The sequence below is a fragment of the Lepidochelys kempii genome, chromosome 1 (assembly GCF_965140285.1).
Source record: "Lepidochelys kempii isolate rLepKem1 chromosome 1, rLepKem1.hap1, whole genome shotgun sequence".
NCBI classification, from domain to species: Eukaryota; Metazoa; Chordata; order Testudines; family Cheloniidae; genus Lepidochelys; species Lepidochelys kempii.
Window position 1 is genome coordinate 160,893,116 of NC_136380.1, and position 22,857 is coordinate 160,915,972.

At 42.7% G+C, this 22,857-nt stretch overlaps 2 protein-coding genes across 6 annotated transcripts in view; both read right to left on the minus strand.

Moving 5' to 3' along the window:
* The window catches only part of B3GALT5 (beta-1,3-galactosyltransferase 5), a 36,010-nt gene extending 18,964 nt beyond the window's left edge, over window positions 1-17,046 (minus strand). The window contains exons 1-2 of one of the 3 annotated variants that reach the window (XM_078854533.1): window positions 4,548-4,678; window positions 2,131-2,242 (exon numbers count right to left, since the gene is read on the minus strand). In XM_078854533.1, the coding sequence (XP_078710659.1) occupies window positions 2,131-2,184 (54 nt within the window). In that variant the 5' untranslated portion in view covers window positions 2,185-2,242; window positions 4,548-4,678. Of the gene's footprint in view, window positions 1-2,130; window positions 2,243-4,547; window positions 4,679-16,892 lie in introns of those variants that run through there. The other 2 variants (XM_078854535.1, XM_078854538.1) reach the window with 2 other exon arrangements.
* A 5,274-nt stretch (window positions 17,047-22,320) lies between these two features.
* SH3BGR (SH3 domain binding glutamate rich protein) overlaps window positions 22,321-22,857 on the minus strand; it is a 93,796-nt gene continuing 93,259 nt past the window's right edge. For all 3 annotated transcript variants that reach the window (XM_078854543.1, XM_078854542.1, XM_073360578.1), the window contains one exon: window positions 22,321-22,789. The gene's annotated coding sequence lies outside the window, so the exon portion shown is untranslated. The remainder of the gene's footprint in view (window positions 22,790-22,857) is intronic.

Sequence of the window (22,857 nt, forward strand, 5' to 3'; positions counted from 1 at the left end):
CATTGCCCGCAGGCTGCCCCCCTTCCAGCACCCCTGCCATGATCAAAACACCTCTTTAATTTTCTCTCCAATAAACTAAATAGATTGAGTGCCTAAGGTCTCTCCTTTCTTTAGCTTTTCGGTTTTCAGTGCAGGAGTTATCTGTTTTCTGTGTCTATACAGTATGCTGCACAATGGGGCCCCAATCCAGATTGGGGCTTTTGGGTGCCACCATAATATTAATATTTACTATCACCGCTACTATTAGTAGTGACATGTTTTCCAGACCTCTAATAATTCTTGTAGCTCTTTTCTGAATTCTTTCCAGTTTGTCAACATCTTTTTTTGAAGCGTGGACACCAGAGCAGAACACAGTATTCCAGTACTGGTATCATCAGTTAAATGCAGCGGTAATACCATTGCCTTACGTCTACTTGATATTCCCCCTGCTTATACAGCCAAAGGTCACATTAGCCCTTTTAGCCACAGCACTGCTCTGTGTTCAGCTGTTTATCTTTCATAACTCCTAAGTCCTTTTCTGTGTCATTGCTTTCCAGGATACAGTGTCCTATCCTACAAGTATGATCTATATACTTTGTTTTTACAATTATATACAGGTCATCTAATCTGAAGACAAAGTACTGATTCTGGAACTTGCTGATGGCACTTTACAGTAACTAGATATATGCATGAATCTGTCTCATTTTCAGATACAGTTTGTGCTGCTTTTTCCACATAGTCTACTTTCTCTGTACAATCCAGCCTTCTGCATTTTGTTCTTTAGAGCAGTGGTTTTCAACCTTTTTTTCATTTGTGGACCCCTGAAAAATTTCAGATGGAGGTCCTACCCCTTTGGAAATTCAGACTGTGGTTCATGGACCCCTACCATAGAAGTCTTAGACTGAAAACTGACTGAACAGAATTCAACTATAAATGTTACATGTGCTTGGACTGGCATTTGACGCAGTGTGAGAAAGGGTGCCAAACTGTTGGCTTCTCTGGTAACAACAACACTTCTGGGTTTTGACTTGTAGGTGGGGGTAGTCACATAATTTTGATCAGAAAAATGGAATGCCTTTTCTGGGATCTGAAACTTTATTTTCATAGTCACCTTTTGTGGACCCTTTAAACATCGTCTGTGGACCCCCAGGGATCTGCAGACCACAGGCTGAAAACCATTGCTTCCTCCCTTGACCTGCGCCACTTCCAGCAGCTCCTATTGGCCTGGAGCAGTGAACCACGGCCACTGGGAGCCGCCATCGGCCAAACCTACGGACGCGGCAAGTAAACAAACCGGCCTGGCCCACCAGGGGCTTTCCCTGCACAAGCAGCGGAACAAGTTTGGGAACCACTGCTTTAGAGCATATGGCATTGCGTGTGGCTCACAAAATACAAGGGTAGCATTTTCCTTTATTTTTAAGTAACCTATCTGTCCAGTTTATTGTCAAACACACAGTATTTGGAAAACAATTTTAGATGGTCATTTTTCATACTCACAGATTACAGGACTTCCAGTTGTTTGAGAAATACTTAGCTACTCCAAACATAATCAAAGAAAATATAACAGAGGGCAGGGAAACCAGTGCAAGCAAATGAATCCTTGCATTCTTGAGAAAATACCACCCAGACAATAGTACAGTCCCATAGAAATAATGATTGACAACCAAATTTCCTATCACTCCTTTTCCTCCAACTGGTCTGCCTGCCAAGATTTCCTGAATCTGGCTGGAGCCCGGATTTAGGGCCCTGGAGGGTGGGAAGGTCCCAGAGCTCAGCCTCCAACCCAAGCCTGGAAGTCTACACAGCAATGCAAAGCCCCTCAGCCTGAGCCCCGTGAGCCCAAGTCGGCTGGCACTGTGCAGCTGCAGGTTTTTCTTTGCTGTGTAGACATCCCCCTAGGAAACCCCAGGAGGATTAACAAAGGATCAATTGATAATAGATAGCTAAGAGTTTGCAGTAGTTGGTTATGAGTCACATCCCAATACTCTTTAACAACTGGACCTGTCTACCATATATGCATTAAATCTTCTCTTTCATCCCAATTTGGCCAACATTTATCCCCATTCAATCTATATATTGTACACATTTTTAACCTGACCGCTGTGAAATATCATTGAAACAGTATCTTAAAGACATTTTCTTTTATCATACCACAAACTGAGTCCTCTTTTCCGGATCAAAGCCCATTCCTTTGGGGTAATTCATTTATTCAAATCCTTTTCCCACCATGTCATATATGGACATTTCTTTTCAGGAAAGTTGTCTGCAAAGATTAAGATATTAGTTATAATTTTTTGTTTCCTAGTTGACCAGCAGACATCATTTCTATTAAGTTAGTTTCTGTATAAAAATTTTCTAGGAGATTAAGTAATATAATGCCTAAGATACTGGTACCATGGGAGAGTGGGCCAACTGATAATTATTATTATTTTATTTATTTCTGGTTGTTCATTTACTGAAAACACTTTTTTTTTTTTTTTACAAAATTTGGACATTTAATGAAAAAAACTTGTATAAAAAAAAGTTTCTGTCCAAACAAACATTTTGACCAACAATTTTTGACCAGCTCTATTTATAAGTTATTGACAACTTTTTACCAGCCTTAACTTTAATTTAGACTGTTTTCCAGAAGAAAGAGCCAGTGGTCAGCTATGGAGAGTGAAGTTCTTAAGGACAGCCATTGGGATTCTGTGCCTCTCCAGAGGTATATAGAGGAAGCAGCCCCTTTGCTCCCCCAAACTGCAATTGTGACAGGCCCTTGTACACGTCAAGCAAATGGGGGAAGGCTCCCTGTGCATTCCCACCCTCCCTCACCACACCACACCACACCACACTGGAGCTCTGAGCTAGGTAAGTGTGTTGCTGTTAGCACAATAGAACAAAGTACTGTATTAAAAAGAGTCCCTCCTTCTTGTAATTCTCTTGCATTTGAGCATGTAAGCACCTGCTTTTAGCTTTCAGATGGAGCTCAGTAAATGGAGTTCCAGTTTAGAAAAATAAGGCAATTTAATTTTTGTTTTAAAAAATAAGATACTGGTACCATGGGAGAGTGGGCCAACTGATAATTATTATTATTTTATTTATTTCTGGTTGTTCATTTACTGAAAACACTTTTTTTTTTTTTTACAAAATTTGGACATTTAATGAAAAAAACTTGTATAAAAAAAAGTTTCTGTCCAAACAAACATTTTGACCAACAATTTTTGACCAGCTCTATTTATAAGTTATTGACAACTTTTTACCAGCCTTAACTTTAATTTAGACTGTTTTCCAGAAGAAAGAGCCAGTGGTCAGCTATGGAGAGTGAAGTTCTTAAGGACAGCCATTGGGATTCTGTGCCTCTCCAGAGGTATATAGAGGAAGCAGCCCCTTTGCTCCCCCAAACTGCAATTGTGACAGGCCCTTGTACACGTCAAGCAAATGGGGGAAGGCTCCCTGTGCATTCCCACCCTCCCTCACCACACCACACCACACCACACTGGAGCTCTGAGCTAGGTAAGTGTGTTGCTGTTAGCACAATAGAACAAAGTACTGTATTAAAAAGAGTCCCTCCTTCTTGTAATTCTCTTGCATTTGAGCATGTAAGCACCTGCTTTTAGCTTTCAGATGGAGCTCAGTAAATGGAGTTCCAGTTTAGAAAAATAAGGCAATTTAATTTTTGTTTTAAAAAATAAGATACTGGTACCATGGGAGAGTGGGCCAACTGATAATTATTATTATTTTATTTATTTCTGGTTGTTCATTTACTGAAAACACTTTTTTTTTTTTTTACAAAATTTGGACATTTAATGAAAAAAACTTGTATAAAAAAAAGTTTCTGTCCAAACAAACATTTTGACCAACAATTTTTGACCAGCTCTATTTATAAGTTATTGACAACTTTTTACCAGCCTTAACTTTAATTTAGACTGTTTTCCAGAAGAAAGAGCCAGTGGTCAGCTATGGAGAGTGAAGTTCTTAAGGACAGCCATTGGGATTCTGTGCCTCTCCAGAGGTATATAGAGGAAGCAGCCCCTTTGCTCCCCCAAACTGCAATTGTGACAGGCCCTTGTACACGTCAAGCAAATGGGGGAAGGCTCCCTGTGCATTCCCACCCTCCCTCACCACACCACACCACACCACACTGGAGCTCTGAGCTAGGTAAGTGTGTTGCTGTTAGCACAATAGAACAAAGTACTGTATTAAAAAGAGTCCCTCCTTCTTGTAATTCTCTTGCATTTGAGCATGTAAGCACCTGCTTTTAGCTTTCAGATGGAGCTCAGTAAATGGAGTTCCAGTTTAGAAAAATAAGGCAATTTAATTTTTGTTTTGGAAACATACTTCTCAGTTAAGAAATTTTAAGAAAATACTGCATAACACGTGCACAACAAATTATTGTTGCTTCACTTATACAACAGCCTCCTCAGAGCCAATTCAGCAAAGTAGACAAATATTTTGATTCATAGCTACATCTAACAGGAACCTTCAGGTATAGTCAGATATTAAAATAAACTATTTTGTTGTATGAACTACTTTTTGCTCATGTAAATTCCCAGAGTTTGAGAGTAATTAAGAATGTCAAAACTCACATTTTCTCCTCAGGTCTTCAGGCTCAAGAGGTGCCCGAGCTAATATTGCAATCAGCCTCCTTTCTGTGCCCACTTGAATATAGAAAAGCCTTTGGTGCACTGATTAAAATCCCAGGACTGAGGCCTCTTGGACTGTGAGAACCACTTCAAGTATGTCAATGCAGTAACCATGGTAACCAAGCTACTCATGCATACTTAAAAAGAAAAGGAGTACTTTTGGCACCTTAGAGACTAACCAATTTATTTGAGCATAAGCTTTCATAAGCTACAGCTCACTTCATTGGATGCATACTGTGGAAAGTGTAGAAGATCTTTTTATATACACACAATGCATGAAAAAATACCTCCTCCCACCCCACTCTCCCGCTGCTAATAGCTTATCTAAAGTGATCACTCTCCTTACTTTGTGTATGATAATCAAGTTGGGCCATTTCCAGCACAAATCCAGGTTTTCTCACCTCTACCCCCCTCCCCCCACACAAACCCACTCTCCTGCTGGTAACAGCTTATCTAAAGTGACCACTCTCCTTACAATGTGTATGATAATCAAGGTGGGCCATTTCCAGCACAAATCCAGGGTTTAACAAGAACGTCTGAGGAGGGGGGGGGGGTAGGAAAAAACAAGGGGAAATAGGTTACCTTGCATAATGACTTAGCCACTCCCAGTCTCTATTCAAGCCTAAGTTAATTGTGTCCAATTTGCAAATGAATTCCAATGCAACAGTTTCTCGCTGGAGTCTGGATTTGAAGTTTTTTTGTTGTAATATCACAACTTTCATGTCTGTAATTGCGTGACCAGAGAGATTGAAGTGTTCTCCGACTGGTTTATGAATGTTATAATTCTTGACATCTGATTTGTGTCCATTTATTCTTTTACGTAGAGACTGTCCAGTTTGACCAATGTACATGGCAGAGGGGCATTGCTGGCACATGATGGCATATATCACATTGGTGGATGTGCAGGTGAACGAGCCTCTGATAGTGTGGCTGATGTTATTAGGCCCCGTGATGGTGTCCCCTGAATAGATTTGTGGGCACAGTTGGCAACGGGCTTTGTTGCAAGGATAGGTTCCTGGGTTAGTGGTTCTGTTGTGTGGTATGTGGTTGCTAGTGAGTATTTGCTTCAGGTTGGGGGGCTGTCTGTAGGCAAGGACTGGCTTGTCTCCCAAGATTTGTGAGAGTGTTGGGTCATCCTTCAGGATAGGTTGTAGATCCTTAATAATGCGTTGGAGGGGTTTTAGTTGGGGGCTGAAGGTGACGGCTAGTGGCGTTCTGTTATTTTCTTTGTTAGGCCTGTCCTGTAGTAGGTAACTTCTGGGAACTCTTCTGGCTCTATCAATCTGTTTCTTCACTTCCGCAGGTGGGTACTGTAGTTGTAAGAATGCTTGATAGAGCTCTTGTAGGTGTTTGTCTCTGTCTGAGGGGATGGAGCAAATGCGGTTATATCACAGAGCTTGGCTGTAGACGATGGATCGTGTGGTGTGGTCAGGGTGAAAGCTGGAGGCATGTAGGTAGGAATAGCGGTCAGTAGGTTTCTGGTATAGGGTGGTATTTATGTGACCATTGTTTATTAGCACTGTAGTGTCCAGGAAGTGGATCTCTTGTGTGGACTGGACCAGGCTGAGGTTGATGGTGGGATGGAAATTGTTGAAATCATGGTGGAATTCCTCAAGGGCTTCTTTTCCATGAGTCCAGATGATGAAGATATCATCAATATAGCGCAAATAGAGTAGGGGCGTTAGGGGACGAGAGCTGAGGAAGCGTTGTTCTAAGTCAGCCATAAAAATGTTGAGCTCTATCAAGCATTCTTACAACTACAATACCCACCTGCGGAAGTGAAGAAACCACATACCATACAACAGAATCACTAACCCAGGAACCTATCCTTGCAACAAAGCCCGTTGCCAACTGTGCCCACATATCTATTCAGGGGACACCATCACAGTGCCTAATAACGTCAGCCACACTATCAGAGGCTCGTTCACCTGCACATCCACCAATGTGATATATGCCATCATGTGCCAACAATGCCCCTCTGCCATGTACATTGGTCAAACTGGACAGTCTCTACGTAAAAGAATAAATGGACACAAATCAGATGTCAAGAATTATAACATTCATAAACCAGTCGGAGAACACTTCAATCTCTCTGGTCACGCAATTACAGACATGAAAGTTGTGATATTACAATAAAAAAACTTCAAATCCAGACAGCTTATGCTCAAATTGGTTAGTCTCTAAGGTGCCACAAGTACTCCTTTTCTTTTTGCGAATACAGACTAACACGGCTGTTACTCTGAAACCTGTCATGCATAATTGGTGCATATGAAGTCATGGCATAATGGTACAGGAAAGTTTAAAATAAAGTGGTTACAATCAAAATTATATTGCAGTTTAACACTGGAGAAAAATGACTGTCTTTAAGAAATGAAGAAATCCAAAACATCAGGAGTGAACTTTTACTATTCAACAATCAAACATTTAAACAGTTAGTTACTGTAGTCTCTCTAGTTCAGCTTGTCATAGGTTTCCATTTAAAGCATGATTTTGAACCCCTCTAACAGGGGTGGCCAAACGTACTGACTCTCCGAGCCACATACAGTAATCTTAACAAATTTGAGAGCTGGGCATGCCTGCAGGGGCTCGGGGCTTCTGCCCCACATAGGAAGCACCAGCCGGGGCTCAGGGCTTCTGCCCCACATGGGAGGTGCCAGCTGGGGCTTGGGGCTTCTGCCTCGCAGGGTATGCCTGCCCCACTCCTGCTGAAGCCCCAAGCCCTGGCAGGCACCCCCTGTGGGACTGAAGCACTGAGACCTCCCTCCCCATAGGAACTGTAAGTAGGAGTGCTGGGGGTAGTGCTGGGGGTTCTGCCACACCCCTTGGCTTGAAGTTGTTTCCATTATATACAATGTTTACAGTTTGGTACAATAGCTCTCAGCACCCCTACTATAAAAATTGTTCCAGCACCCCTGTCCCTCCCCCCGCTGAGCAGAAGCCTCTAGCCCCACCACCCCACTGCAGGGCAGAAGCTCCGAGCTCTCCCCTCCCCATTCCTCTCCCAGTCTGGTAGGCAGAGAATGGGGGGGGAGCGCAGAGGGAGCTCTGCGAGCCACACATCAACTGTAAAAGAGCCACATGTGCCTCACAAGCTGCAGTTTGGCCACCCCTGTCCTAGAATTTCAGCAAAGGGAAACCAATTTCCCTGAAATGTCATGTGTATACTTCTACAGAACCTAAAGAGACATGTTCAGGAAAGTCTGAAGTTAATGAAACAAGGTATATTATCAATTATTACAATAGATATAAGAGATTAAAAGAAAAAGATGATTCGCTTTTTAGAAGTTTCCTAAGCTTTTTTTCTACTTGATATTTCAAAAACATTTTGGCCTGGCAACTCTAGATTTGTTTATTCTATTTACTTTAGTATGGATTGACTAGTTTTTGAAAGGGGATGTGATTTTTGGAGCAATTTGACTTTCTTAAAAAAAAAGTCTAAGAAGTTACAGAGTTACTAGAGGAACTTGGACTGTGGCTTCTTAAAAGCTGTGGACCAAATTATACTCTGAGTCACACTGGTGTAAATCCAGAATAACTCCATTGAAGCAAATGAGGCCAAGTTTTCCCCCTCAGACACAGATGCACACAACTCATTCTGGATTCTCTGGAAGCTGTGTAAATGTATTTGAAGGGACAGTTTAACCCACTATTTCAATAGTCTGACTGAGAGCAGACTCTAACCCTTTATTTGTGCTTGCTGGTTACTACATGTGGGATTTAAAATTAAACATTCACCAGATGAAGGCTCCATGCTACCACAATACTTCTTCTGAGGCTTTTAAGCCTCACAGGAAGTTTGTAAATACTATATTAGTCCTGGACCTTCCAAAGGCTTCCTCTCCCTCTACTTGGTAGTTATTAAATGTTTAAAAACTGGGAATTGTAAATTAAGGACAAAGGCCCAGTTATTCACAGATCACTTAACTCTCATTGATATCAATGGGAGTTAGGTACCTAAATACCTTTGAGGATAGAGTTAGGCACCCGAATACCTTTGGGGGATCTGGGCCTAAGTTTCCCAAATACCAAACATTTGAAAGTTTGGGAATTTAGAGTTCACGTAGTGCAAATAACCTTAACTCTACCCTGTCTTCCTATCTCTGATTGCTCTACATCTGTGTGGGACACACTGACAGCCACACATCATAACTTTTTCTACTGTATTCTCAGTGTTCTTCCTGTAATGTTTCATATTAAGCATACTAATATGAAGAGACCACATAAGAGCCATGTAGCAAACTAGACTATCCTTGATCCTTGCTTTATAAGCCAGCTGTCCAGTATCACATGATAAACAAAACAACACTACCCATCATACATTCCTGTTATAGTAAAGAGACTACAATATTTTCACATCTTGCCCACTATGTACAATGTCACTGTAATAAACCACATATCCAAGGCAAATTAATAAGGAATATGTCTAACCCACACCCATTCACCCACCTTCTTCCTGGAAACTACAAAGACAACTATAATCATCTCAAACACTCTCTTGATGTGAGGCTGAGACCCAAACATCTGAGAACAACCCTCCTTCCTGCCCCTCATCATTGATCAAATAACGCCTGTAAATCATAGAAAACCTATTCTCCAAAATAAACTATTACCTGTTGCATGTAGAGGATAAAGGATCTAGGACAATTACAGCTGGTCAAAAAATCCAATATTATTTCAGTGAAAAATTTTGAACAAAACAAGTTCATTCTAATTTTTTCACTGAAAATTTATATTTTTTTCATTTAAAAAATCACAATGAAAAGTTGTTGATTTGAATTCACACCTTTGTTTCATTCTGGGTTTTTTTTTGAAAACTAAAAAGTAATAAAAATATCAATTCAAAAGAAATTATTACTATTTTTTGTCAAAAATTTCATTTGCTATAAAATATTTTGATTTTGGCAAAATTGCATTTTTTAATCAAAAAAAAAAAAATTGTGGCCTGAAAATTTCAACCAACTCTAATGAAAAAAAATTGAAAAGTAATTGTGATAATTATCAGAGATATTTTTCTACGTCATGGAATGATGCACAGTATTGCAACATGGGGACAGCATTTGTGGGATCTTAACTCTGAATTTCCACACCTGTGTAGTTTACTAAAACTTTAGGTCAGATTCATCCTGGGTTAAAGGAGTTATTGCACAGATTAATTTGGCCCACTACCTTTAACTGAAAATTTTCAGGCCCTCATATTACATATTTTTATAATTACTTCACACTCATAAGGTTCTTCTGATGTAACCGATCTGTCTGCATAACCTTAAGCTTCTTGCCTGGCAATTATAATAAAATTTTGTGAAGAAATAAAGGTGAGTGGTGCTGGGTGTTAGAAGTAGGGTAGAGCAAAAACAGCAGAACAACTACCACCTTGCCATTCATACCACCAGCCCTGGATAAAAAAGCATTGCATTTGGCACTAGTACAGATGACTGTTGATTGGAAAAATCAATTTCTTTCTGGTGGTTACCGAGAAAATGGATGGGAATCATAAGAAACAGCCATTGACTGTAAACTGTATGGTTTGAAATTACTTAGCAGTGCCCACTGAGCCATTTAGTCCTGATCCTCTGATCTACTCAACTCAAATCTCAATACTGACCTGCTCAGCCAGAACACAGGTATGAAGAGACCAGGCTCTCAGCTCCCCACATTGCCCCTCTTAGGTCAGTGGAAGGACTCCTATTCAGGACGCACACCACCAACCCCAGGAGGGTAGTATGGACATGTACCACCCCTAAGATAGGTTGACTTACCGTTCTAGCGTAGACATACCCTGAGACACAAATTGACAGCCCAAGAGTTCCTTCTCCATATCAACCTCCTGAAACTCACAGTGGTCAGATATGCCTGCTAGCACTTCCTTCACATGATCAAGGTCAATCTGTCAAATTCATTGTGACGTTGCACATACTTTATGAAAATATGCTAATGAGCGTGAATATAATGTAATTGAAATATGCTTCATGCAAAAGGTCTCTTGTAAGGTATCATTACAGAGCTTATAATCTGACTGTTCGAAGGCATCAGCTAAAAAAGCCATCTCATCCACAGATTTTACATCTTTGTCCCATAGACATTGCTTTACATCAGCCTTACATATGCTTAGGAAATGCTCTTGAGCAACAAGATTCAACATTCCCTCCAAACTTGCCACCTCTTTACCCCTCACCCATTTTCCCAACAAATTTTTCATTTTGTTTACATATTCCCCATTACCCATACCAAGGGGAGTCTCTGACACAACTCAGACCAAACGTACTGCTTCAAGTAGAATCACTAGTGCAAGTACGGTGGTACTTTCCAGTGCACAGTACTGGCAAGAGATTTTAGGGGGTACAGGGTACTGGAGAGACTTGGGGCTAGCCTCCACCTCCAGAGGTGGCGGGGGGGGGGGGTGCTGTGCTCTGGTCCTTAAAGGAGCAGAACATGGCTAGGGAGGGCATTCATTCTTTTTATGGCTTTAACAGCACAATGCATATGCTAACAAACTTAAACAAAGGCTTTGTTTAAGTTTGTTAGCATATGCATTGTGCTGTTACCCTGGTCAGGAGTCTTCAAGAGGAGAGGGGTGAGGGGGATGGAAAGTGTTTAAAAAGTGGTTTTGGCTCTGTTTCTCCCCGTTAGTCTGAATTATCCATGACATTCATACTGCATCACAGGAAGTCCAGATCATTAGAGGAATGCCTCTGCTTGCACTGACCAGAGGATGTTTGGATTCTGATGTCAGCTCAGTTCTGCAGCCTGACAGCTTTCAGGTATTGTCCCCAGTGTACATAGAATTCTTCTTTGCAGCCAAACTAGTCTAATATGCATTTTGCTGACTGGAACTGAAGCAGCAAAACAAAGAAAACAAATGCCTCATTTTCCAGCTTTATGGGTGAGAGAACTGTAAGTGAAGATTATAATGCCAGACACTGATGACCTTAAACCAGCTGCCTCAGGAATCTGCCAAGAACTTTGCTGAAAATATGTTCCTCATTTTAGCAACATAGCTAAGACTTATCACACATCTGCCCTCCTTTATTCGAGTGACACTCTTTCTGATCTGACAGCTCAGGCATTGTCAGTTTCATCTAGAACAATTTACAAGCTTGGAAGCTAATCCTGTAAACCCTTAACCATTTGATCAATCCCACTGAAGACAATGGGACTATTTGCATGTCTATGGACCACTTTTGTGGTAAGAGTTTCAGGAGTCTGTTCTGTTCCTATAAAGGAAGCTGAATCTCCCATTGAAATGCAATGTTTGGATACAATACCATAATGCAGTTTAGGATACAGTTCTACTTAAAATTTGTCTTTTAATAAGTCATACATATACTGAAATGGCTCCTCACACAACTCCCATATTCCATATAAACAGACGGAAATACTACATATTCTGGGGGAAAGTGAGTAGTTAAGCATGTTGATGTTTGTATATGCAAACACCCATTTCATCACTGTACTGGAAAATATAGCTGAACTTAATTTTCTATGGAATTTGAAGAAAGTTTAACAGCCCCAATTGTTTTCTGTGTTAATCAGTGTGAACCTGAAAAAATCACATGCCTTCTAAGAGAAAAGAATCAGTCCACACTTACCAAAAAAAAAATTCCTTCCAACTGGTGTTCAGAAGAGTGCTACAAGACACAAACATAACCTCATGAGCAGAGGGCAGAGAAGATACCCTCCCACATTATGACTAGCAAAAATAATAAATAATAATAATAATAATAAAATCTCAAAGAGGCAGAGGTTCACAGATTCGCAAACCTAAAAACCTGTGTTATGCTTTAAACCACCTCAGCACATACCAGGTTTATGAACATTCAAAAGTTAACTGCAAAGGAACACTGCAGCCCATTAACCTGAATGTGTGCCAGCCAGTATGCCCTCACTGACTAAAGGTGCAGGCACACCTGAACAGCTAAAAATTAACCTTGCCCTTTTAAGCTAAAAAGAGTCATGTCACTGGCTCCATCTCTGTTGTTACATAACAGATAAAACACCTGTAGGGCATGGTGCTGGCACATAGGGTCTCAGGTACGTGGTGTGATTTTTCAGAATCTCTTTTGGGAACAGTCATGTAGGTGAAATAGCTGGTACTTATGATTATGCTATTTCTATGCATGTATATTCATCTTGGTATCTGAAGTTATGAATATTAGCTATGTTTACTACATGTTTGCTCCTGTGGTAACGCCCACAAAAGTATGTAGCCAGCACATGAAGGGACAAGTCAAGTTGAATGGCCCATTAAGGAACACTTAGCTCACAACGGACCCGGGAAAATGCCCATCTACACTTCATGGACTTTTTGTGAATGTTCTAACTGGAATATGGGTCGGGGTAATGGACATATAACTTGCCCATGTGACTCCAAACACCATCTTTCACAGTAAGAACAGATTTCCCTTTACTTGGCACTTGGCAGAAGCTAAAAGGCCCAGGCCTGGAAACATATCCATTTTGCCTCCTTCCTGCTCTGGCCTCTTTCCTGCTCCAGCCTCTGTACTATGAACATATACTAATGGGAGCATTCTAACCAAGGGACTGAGGACTTTAAGGTAATCTGGAGCCTTCATATTTCCTTGATCCTTTGCACATGGACTTATGAGTTGGATATGGTACAGAGACTGTTCTAGCCTCATTGATTGCTGATTTCTCCCTTGCAACTGACAAAGATCAGATGTCTGCTGACTTCCTCACATGAGTCAGCAGCTTTGATACCTGTGGTATAAGCAACATAGCCCTTGCTTGAGTGGTTTTGTTCTTTCCTCTCCAAATGTCAAAGCCTGTTTCCATTGAACTCAATAGCAAAACTCCATTTGATCTCAATGGGAACAGGATTTGGCAGCAAGAGATCAGAGAATGCGATTTTGATCAATTGCTTATCTGTCCAGAGACGGTTCTCATGCATGTTCTGCCAGGCTGATTTTGATTGCCCTTCCTGTATGTCATGCTGAGGAAAATAATAAAACAATTTGGGCTGTAGTTCTATCAAAATGCACATGGCACACACCGTTCTATGCCTCTTTTCCATCAAACTCCAATGGCGCAGCATCTTTGCTTTCCTAGTGACTGGTGGAGAGCAACACTTAGATAAAGGCAAGTGGCAGAAGCTTAGTTTGTACATAAGGGAGGCACTAATCGTGTGTTAAGGGAAAGTGGGGTGATTGTCCTTCCTGTCCTTCTTTCATTTAAGAAGGGGTGCTGCTGGATCCTCAATGACACCTGGAAGTACAGGTGGCACCAAGGTCCCAAAGCATAATTTTACAACTGCATCTGTTTAACAGATGCAGTTGTAAAATTTTAGACACATAAGGGGGATGCTGGAGGGGATGGGGAGAGTGTGGGGGCCCCGGGCGGGGTGGGGAGGAATCACATGGAGGGTCATGTGCAGAGGTCACGTGCCCTCCCTTGTGTCCCTCCCATGAGTGCAGTATAGGCAAGAAATTATTTCTGCTTGCACCACTTGGTAGAATAAACAAACAGATTTATTAACTATAAAGATATATTTTAAGTGATTATAAGTCAAAACATAACAAGTCAGATTTAGTCAAATGAAATAAAAGCAAAACACATTCTAAGCTGATCTTAACACTTGCAATACCCTTAGAAACTTAGATGTTTCTCATCACAGGCTGGCTGGTTGCTCTTCAGCCAGGCTCTCCCCTTTGATCAGCGCTTCAGTCGCTTGGTGTGGTGTCTATAGATGTAGGTGGAAGAGAGAGGAAGAGCATGGCAAATGTCTCTTCCTTTTATCATGTCCTTTTCTCCCTCTTGGCTTTGCCCGCCTGCGCCCCCCCCCCCCCCCGAGTCAGGTGAGCATTACTGAGTCTCTCCAAGCAACAGTGAGCAATTCCCCTGGTGTGGCCTCATGCAGGTGAGACATTGCATTGTAGCTTCCTTAACGGACAATGGCTGTTGATGGGTTGTTTGACACCCGACCCGGGCGTTGGTTACTTTCCTTGCTGTTGCCTCTGGGGAGCTAATATCTGGCTGATTCCCCCAATTTACAGCATGTTTTAGTAACAACCATACTACACAATTCTCATAACTTCATATGCATTAATGATGTACATATATGGATAGAGAAATGACTTTCAGAAGATCATAACCTTTCCCCTGATACCTTACAAGGCATGCTTTATACGTAAGATCACGATTATATGAAAATGAGGCATATGGGGGTTACAGCACGCTCCCCCAAGGTACAGAATGTCACACACCTCCAGTGTAGTTTGATTGTATGCCAATAAAGAAACCACAGTGACAAGTTTAGAGTTGAGCTGAATTCTTGGGAACTGAGTCAATAATGTCTCAGAAGCCACTCCAACATATTCCTGACTGGATAAAGTCTCTAAGGCTACCCCAACAACCGCATGTGGGAAGTGAACAATCAAATTGTCAAACATATTTTCCTCACCTGGAGTCTCCTGGGAATAGACCCTGTGACATAGGGCCAGAAAGGGTTAAGCAACTTGCAGGCTAAATGACCCTAAATTCAACCTTTAAAGACATATTAGACAAGTATAAAAACAACCAGGAGTCTGGTGGCACCTTAAAGACTAACAGATTTATTTGGACAGCTCTCCAAACTGAAGCAATTACTCACCAGCAACTACACACCACACCACAGAAACACTAATCCAGGAACCAATCCCTGTAACAAACCCTGTTGCCTACTCTGTCCCCATATCTACTCTAGCGACACCATCATAGGATCCAACCACATGAGCTACACCATCAGGGGCTCATTCACCTGCACATCTACTAATGTTATATATGCCATCATGTGCCAGCAACGCCCCTCTGCCATGTACATTGGCCAAACCGGACAGTCTCTACGCAAAAGAATAAATGGACACAAATCAGACATCCAGAATGGTAACATACAAAAGCCAGTAGGAGAACACTTCAGTCTCCCTGGACATTCAATAACACTGCAATTGTCTACCAGCTGCAGGTGTCCTAAGTCAGCTGACTTGGGCTCGGGGGTCTGTTCAAAAGCTTCTTGTGGTCCGGATCCCTCTCCTACAGCATTACATTATTTTTTTTAATTGTGATTTAATACAGTTAGTCAAGTTTTCACCTAAGCAAAACTTACATAGCTCACCATGCGGGTGAAAAGAGAGGATTTGAGATTATATCTTCTATGTTGTTTTGGTGTGAGAATATAGAATTTATACTTCCAAAACTAGGAGACCAAAGTGAATGTACAAGCTGAATGTATCTTTGAAATGTGTACTGTTAGTCGAATGTGTTGACTGAGGGAAACAAGGTCTAACACAACTCAATGGCATTTCTCTGTTTGTTTATAGGACTGGACCATATGGGTACGTCTACACTGCAATTGTCTACCAGCTGCAGGTGTCCTACGTCAGCTGACTTGGGCTTGGGGGTCTCAGGCTACAGGGCTGTAAGATTTCTGTATAGACATTCAGGCTCAAATGTCTACACAGCAATGTCACAGCCCCACAGCGTGAGCCCAAGTCAGTGGATATGGGCCAGCCATGGGTGTTTAATTGCAGTGTAGACATACCCTAGATTTCCCCAGAGCAAAGGGTCCACTAGCAGGTCTTCTTAACTTATACACCATGGGGTTGATGTAGGGCAATTAACAATATAAATGGAGAGATAATTAAAAAGAAAATATTAATGAAAGTGTGTTTAGCAAATGGCAAAGACAACGTAAGGGAAAAGGCTACTACAAACACCAAAGAAGATGCATTTTAATTAAATATCAATGTAACTTTCGCACCCTCGTGGCCAAGATGGAGTCTGCTCTGCAGGCAGCTCTGGCCAAGAGACGGCACATGCAGGAACGCAGCAGGAAAAATCCCTTCCACCCCAGGGGCACCTGTTCCAACCCCCCCCCCCCCCCCCCCGAGTGAACACACAAACCCACAGGAAAAGTACAATGGATACAACAAAGGGAGATATTTATTTACAGAGGGATGAGAGGAGAAAAACAACAAGGAGAAGTATAGGGGGAGCAGTAGAACAGGGTTGCATCCAAACCAAGGCCCCACCGGCCCAGTGGTAGCACAGTCTGAAAGGGCAGACACTGCACACAGAGTTCAGGAGTCCTGAGCAAAGTTCCAGTCCAGCGGTGAGTCTTGGATGCTCCTGGTCGTCTTCGGCGCCAGTGAACTTTCCCCAACAAACCCCCCCCCCCCCCCCCCAGTGCCCTCTTCTGCCGCTCTCTGCAAAGCCACACAGAGCGACCACCTCCCCCGCTTCACTAGCTACAGCCTCCCTCCTTATTCCCAGTGCAGAGTCACAAGCCGCAGTACTCACAGCCCCATGCAGCTCTGGGCAGCAGTGATACTGGGTCCAGCTCCGGCCTGTCCTTCTCGGGCGCGTCCTCCCTGGCACAGTGCTCCTCCTGGCTCCTGTCCTGGGGAGTCCCCGACCGGCGGCCCTGTCCTTCCCAGGCTTCCGGCAAGTTCTCTCTGCTTCACTTCATCCAGGGCCTCCAGGCTGCAGCCCTTCCCTCTCTGGAGCCCCAGAGCCACACCCCCAAGTTTCCCTCCTTTCCCTCACTGCTCCCCCTCCCTCCTAGGAAAAAGATTTAAAGGGGCCCATGCTCTCTAAACCCCAAAGGGGTTACATCAATATGCTGAGTAACTGGAAAAATTTGAAATTAGATTTTTGTGTATGAAAAACTGATTATTCAGAAGCTTGTAACAAAGGTTCTGTTAAGTGAAACACAACTGGTTTTTTAAAGAAAGATTTGTTTCTATCGTCTGTGTGATGTGACTAAAGAATTTACCTCCACTAAAAGGTGCCATGGCAGTATTTGGAGATCTGCTGCTCCCAGCTGCTGCACCATCTCTGGCACATGGGGAATTGGGTACAGTTGGACAGCTCTAAACTGAGATTTATTTCTCGGGGACTATCCTGCTTCAGCCATCAGCTAGAAGGGGATGAGCCAAACCCTTTCTCCTACTTCCTCTTTGAACCCCCTACCCCTTCCTTTTATACTCCACGGCCAGAGTAGCCATGTGAAAGGCAAGGGGACCTGTTACTTGCATTCTGCAATGTTCTTTGCTTGTCACAGCCTATTTCATGGTGCGTATTTTTTTGAAAAGTAGTTACTGTGTTTGTATCTACCAGACCTCATATTCCAAGATAAGGAGAGATGTACTTTGCAGATTGGCAGGTAGGATTGAGACATTTTACTGATCATATTTTAAAAATCTAAATTAGCAGTACACTATCAAAGATCTAACAGCATAAAATATCTCAGCTGTTCAGGCATGGTCTGAAAAGGAGAAGAAATTTAGCGAACAACTTTTGACGTGTTTTAGTCATAAGCCAAAATATTACAAACTACTTCTGATTTTAGAGTAGCAGCCGTGTTAGTCTGTATTCGCAAAAACAAAAGGAGGACTTGTGGCACCTTAGAGACTAACTTCTGATTTGACTTTTTGAACAGTTTCGATTTGTAATGGATGGGCTATAGCAGTGTTTCTCAAACCTGGGTCAAAAATCCCAGTGGGGTCACAAAAGGCAATCACGGGGGTTGTGAAGTGTTGAAAATTGTATAATAATCTAAAGCAAAGATAATCTTGCTGCCTGGCTCCCCACATATCCTCACCCTTCAAGGCCAAGTACCCTGTGTCACCCTCTTGAAACACACAAATAGATTTTATAGGCATATCACTTTCATCATGGATACATTTACTTTAAGAGTAAAAATGTAAGGAGTGAGTGAAAAATGTTGACTTTGACTAAGAGATTGCCAACCTGAAAAGGTTGCGAAACACTAGGATAGAGCAACTGCAGCTGACTAAAGAGGAACATTACTTGATGCTTGTACCAAGGAAACTATTGATCAAGTACATTTGTCTCCATTCAATTCATCCTCAAGTTTCATCAGAAGAAACCCTTAATGTAAATAAATGTCATGAAAGATGGTTAACCAAAATAGGGTTCTGTAGTTTAATGGTATGATTTTACATCATTCATTTCCTAACACAAAGGAAATTCCAGTATAACTTCCTTCTCTAAATGAAACTAAAGGAAAACACAGGCACTGGGCTAGAAAGCATTGTTTCAAATCCAGTGAAATCAGTGGCTTTCACACACTGGGAGGAGCAGAGGAAAGTGATGTATTCCAGACACAATATAAACAGATCTGCTTCCCTCAGTAATGCAGAAGAATGGGTGCTGCAACTAAGCCAGCTGTAAACAATTCAAAGGGAGGAGATAAGGAGAGGGTAAAAAGCTGTTTAAAAGCATATTTGATCTCCAAATTCTAACAAAGTTTATCTGTTTATTTCAGGCCTTGTCTACACCAAGGATTTTCCAAGCTTCAGCCATCGCTGCCTATCTACTGTAGCTGCACAAGTCTAAACCTTTAGCAAAGACAGGCAAAGTCAGTACAAGCCACGGTTTGCACTGACCCAACATACCCCCCACTTGATACTGAGGGATATTGCCTATACTCGGGGTTTTCATCTGCTGGTGGCTGGCCACAATGGCTGTCATCATCATCATGATATTCCTATTATGCCTCTGGTGTTTAGGCAGTGACAAAGCTTCTCCACTCCTGGCTGTTTCTGGCAAGTCTTTCAATGGTTCCCCATCAGGTTTTCCAGCTCGGCTTCCACAGCTCTTTGCCATGTTGTTTTCGGGTGGCCTCATTTTCGCTTGCCTTCCGGTGTCCATCTTATTGCCACTCTGGTGATGGAATCAGTTTCCATCCGAAGCATATGACTGATCCATCTCCAATGCCTCCTGGCAATGATGGTGCTCAGATCCTCTTGGCTGCACTGTGTCAATAGATCTTAAAGTGAGATTGTTCTGGGCCAAAAGATACGAAGGATTTTTCTGAGGCAGGTTGTATGGAATGAAGACAGTTTGGACATGTCATACTTTGTCATTTCCCAGCATTCTGCACTACAAAATAGTGTGGAATGGTGTTGTCCATCATCCTGTCCAGAAAACAGAAAAGTTTCTCCTGAGGCTGTTGTTAATCTTCCTGATCCCATCCATCTGCTCTCGCTGACACCCAGGATGTATAAGCTGTAGCGTCTCATCTCGGCTATGACCTGAGCTAACTTCCCTGTTTTGTACATTGTCCGTATATTCCAAAAACCAAGTCTGGTTTTCGTCTTGGTGTTGAGCACTTCAGTCTTCATGCCAGTTGCTTCCTTTCGGCTTTCACCACTGGCAGTCATACGGGTCATTGACTCCTGAAGGCCATCACACACAGTAATGGTCAATTTCTCTGTCGCTGTTTCTGTAATGTATTTTGTTTTTTACGGGACAGGGTTGTTAGCCCTGTGCCTAACCCCCAACCTGGAGGACCAGGGTGTCTGTTTTTTCTGGCCCCTCCCCCACAGACCAATGCAGCATGGTTGAACCTACCAGGAGCAAAAATCCCCTGCCAACACAGACTCTGGGGATCGTTAGAGCATTCAAGCTGTCCCATCACGACAAGGCACAGACAACAGGGGACAATGGCTGTAACTAAGACAAATTCCACTGTTGAGAAGGGGCTTGATTCACCTCGCCCATGTTGGTGTTAATCAGAAGTCAGTCCATTGAAGGCAATGGTGATGCTCTGATGTACAATCAGTGTAAGGTCAGAATCAGGTTCCAGGCCTCTGATACAACCTTAAAACTTTATCTAATAGTTTACCTTGTCTTGTATGGGCATAACAACTGGAGAGAAGGTTTCTTCACATCGGGGTGCAATTCATCCCTTCACTGTGGAGGGCATCAGCATAAGGCTTAATGCACCACATAAGCTTTCAGGACCAAGGCCTTACTGGTGTATGGATTTTGTGCCGGTTCTCTTCAGAGAGTTGAATTTCATCCATGCTGGTTTAATCATATGCTTCATGATGAGGGAGAGGATTAAAAAAAAATTGAAAAAGGAATCAACTGATGTAAAAATAACTTGAGTGCTTTTATTAGACCAGGCTGCAGCCAGTACTCTCCCTTCATGGTCAAATGCAGAGTCACTGCTGCCTAAAGTATTCCAGCCGGTGCACTCAAAAGACATTTGCTGCCATAAATGCATGGTCAGGGTCCCAAGGGAATGGGACAGAGGATTTTTGCCTTGTACCCATGAATACATTGTATTCCTTGTTTGGAAATGTTGTAGGGGGAGAGACAGTTGGGCACGCAATCCTACTGATTTTCAGAGGGAAATGGGCACCAAGTTGTCCTTTTTATCTTTGAAAATCTTCCACCTTAAGGAACAAGAAAATCATGGCAAGACAATTCAATACTGAATATTAAAGATGGCGGGGGGGGGGGATTGTTGGTGAGGAGCCTTCCTGAGGTAATTTACTTTCAAAAGAAAAAAAGCACCAGGTAGTCTATAAATACAATTATGGTGGCAATTTAGCCCAACTGATGCTATAACTTACTGTGACGTGTATTTTTCATGATTATGGTGCATGTTTTGGTGTGGGTGTTAATGAGGGGTTATTTTCTATGGAGTTAGATCAAGGGGGGTTATGAAACCAAGCAGGAAAGATGAAACAACAGCCTAGATAAGGAGCTTCCTCACAAACACAATGCCCTGATTTATAGCGATGAAAATGTGACTTCTCAGCCCCAGCCCTGGTGACATAACTGTCTCTGAAGAGAGAAGCCAAAGGGAACGCTAAGCCATTAGAGGATGCTGGGGTCTAGAAAAGGCTGGGGATTGAGTGAGTGCCAGGGGGTGCCCCAGGATAGCAGCAGAAGCTGACAGTCTGGCAAGGCAACATACAGACAGGGAAAGGCTGATGTGATCAGGACAGCCTCTTTCTCCCAGCCAGAGATGGGGGGTTAGCTGGTCTGAGGGGCACTAACAAAAGCTGGCCAGGAAAGATGCAGATGTACCAGGCCCAGGCGTATAGTGCTTTTATTAGTTTTACCCTTTGCTCTACATGTTTTGTACCTTTAGCGGAAGGAGTAAGTAGTGCTTTGGTCTGAAGGCACTGTCTGAGTCATTTTAATCAACTCTCTGGTCACAGGTCCCCATAATGAAAGGGCTGACAGTTGTATTAAATGCAGTTGGGCCTGTTGTATTAATATAGTCGGGGAAACAGTGGGGCTGTAGCCCAGACTGCAGGTTTCCACCCAGGGTGAAGTGCAGGAAGCCAGGCCTGTCACGCAAGAGAGACTAAAAGGGATCTAAAATGCAGTTTGCCCTGTAATTAGCATAGAATCTCAGGGTTGGAAGGGACCTCAGGAGGTCATCTAGTCCAACCCCCTGCTCAAAGCAGGACCAATCCCCAATTTTTGCAGCAAATCCCTAAATGGCCCCCTCAAGGATTGAACTCACAACCTTGGGCTTAGCAGGTCAATGCTCAAACCTCTCCCACCAGCCAAGAGCCCCTCTCCCCCCCACAAGCCAGACTCCAGCCCCCCCTTCGTTACCCCCTCCCCCGCTAGCCAAGAGCCCCTCTCCCCCTACAAGCCAGACTCCAGCCCCCCCTTCATTACCCCCTCCCCACCAGCCAAGAGCCCCTCTCCCCCTAGCCAGACTCCAGCCCCCCCTTCATTACCCCCTCCCCACCAGCCAAGAGCCCCTCTCCCCCCAGCCAGAATCCAGCCCACCCCCGACCTCCTGAGGGGAGGGACAAACTAGGACAGCGGGTAGAGGGAATTATTCTAACCCCTCTCACAACCCCCTTCCCCACAATTGTGACACATTTCATGGTTAAATTAATGCCTCGGTGGACAAACAGAAGGCCTGACCTAAAATGTGTTTATTTAAACTACTGTACAATGGAAATCACACTCATTTTAAAGGCCAGTTCAGAGATAAGCAACACAAAGCTTGTACACAGGGATCTTCTTTGGAGTTTTCAGTGCTGAAGTTCTTTACCTCCTAATACAGTTTTGATGCACAACTGTGGTTATTTACTGAGTGCCGATAGTGTGCTTGGCAGAGTACAAACATGGAGGAAGACACGGTCCCTGCCCCAAGGAGCTTACAATCTAAAATTAGACATAGACAGTACTGTTAGAACATATAAAGCTAAGATATTGTCAGACAGAATTAAGGTGACCCACTTTAACAAAAGACCAGAATACCAATATATATATAATATAGGGCAGAGTGGTGTCTTGTATTTTGGGGATATACAGATGTCTATACATGTGTTGGTGCAAAACGCAATGGTGGGTTGTTTGGGGGGAAGAGGTGGTTTTATTTTCTCTGGTGCTGCACGGACTTGTGCTTCCTGAAGAGGAAAAAAGTAAATAAATAAATAAAAGTAGCACTGTCATAGAATTTCACATACAAAGCACT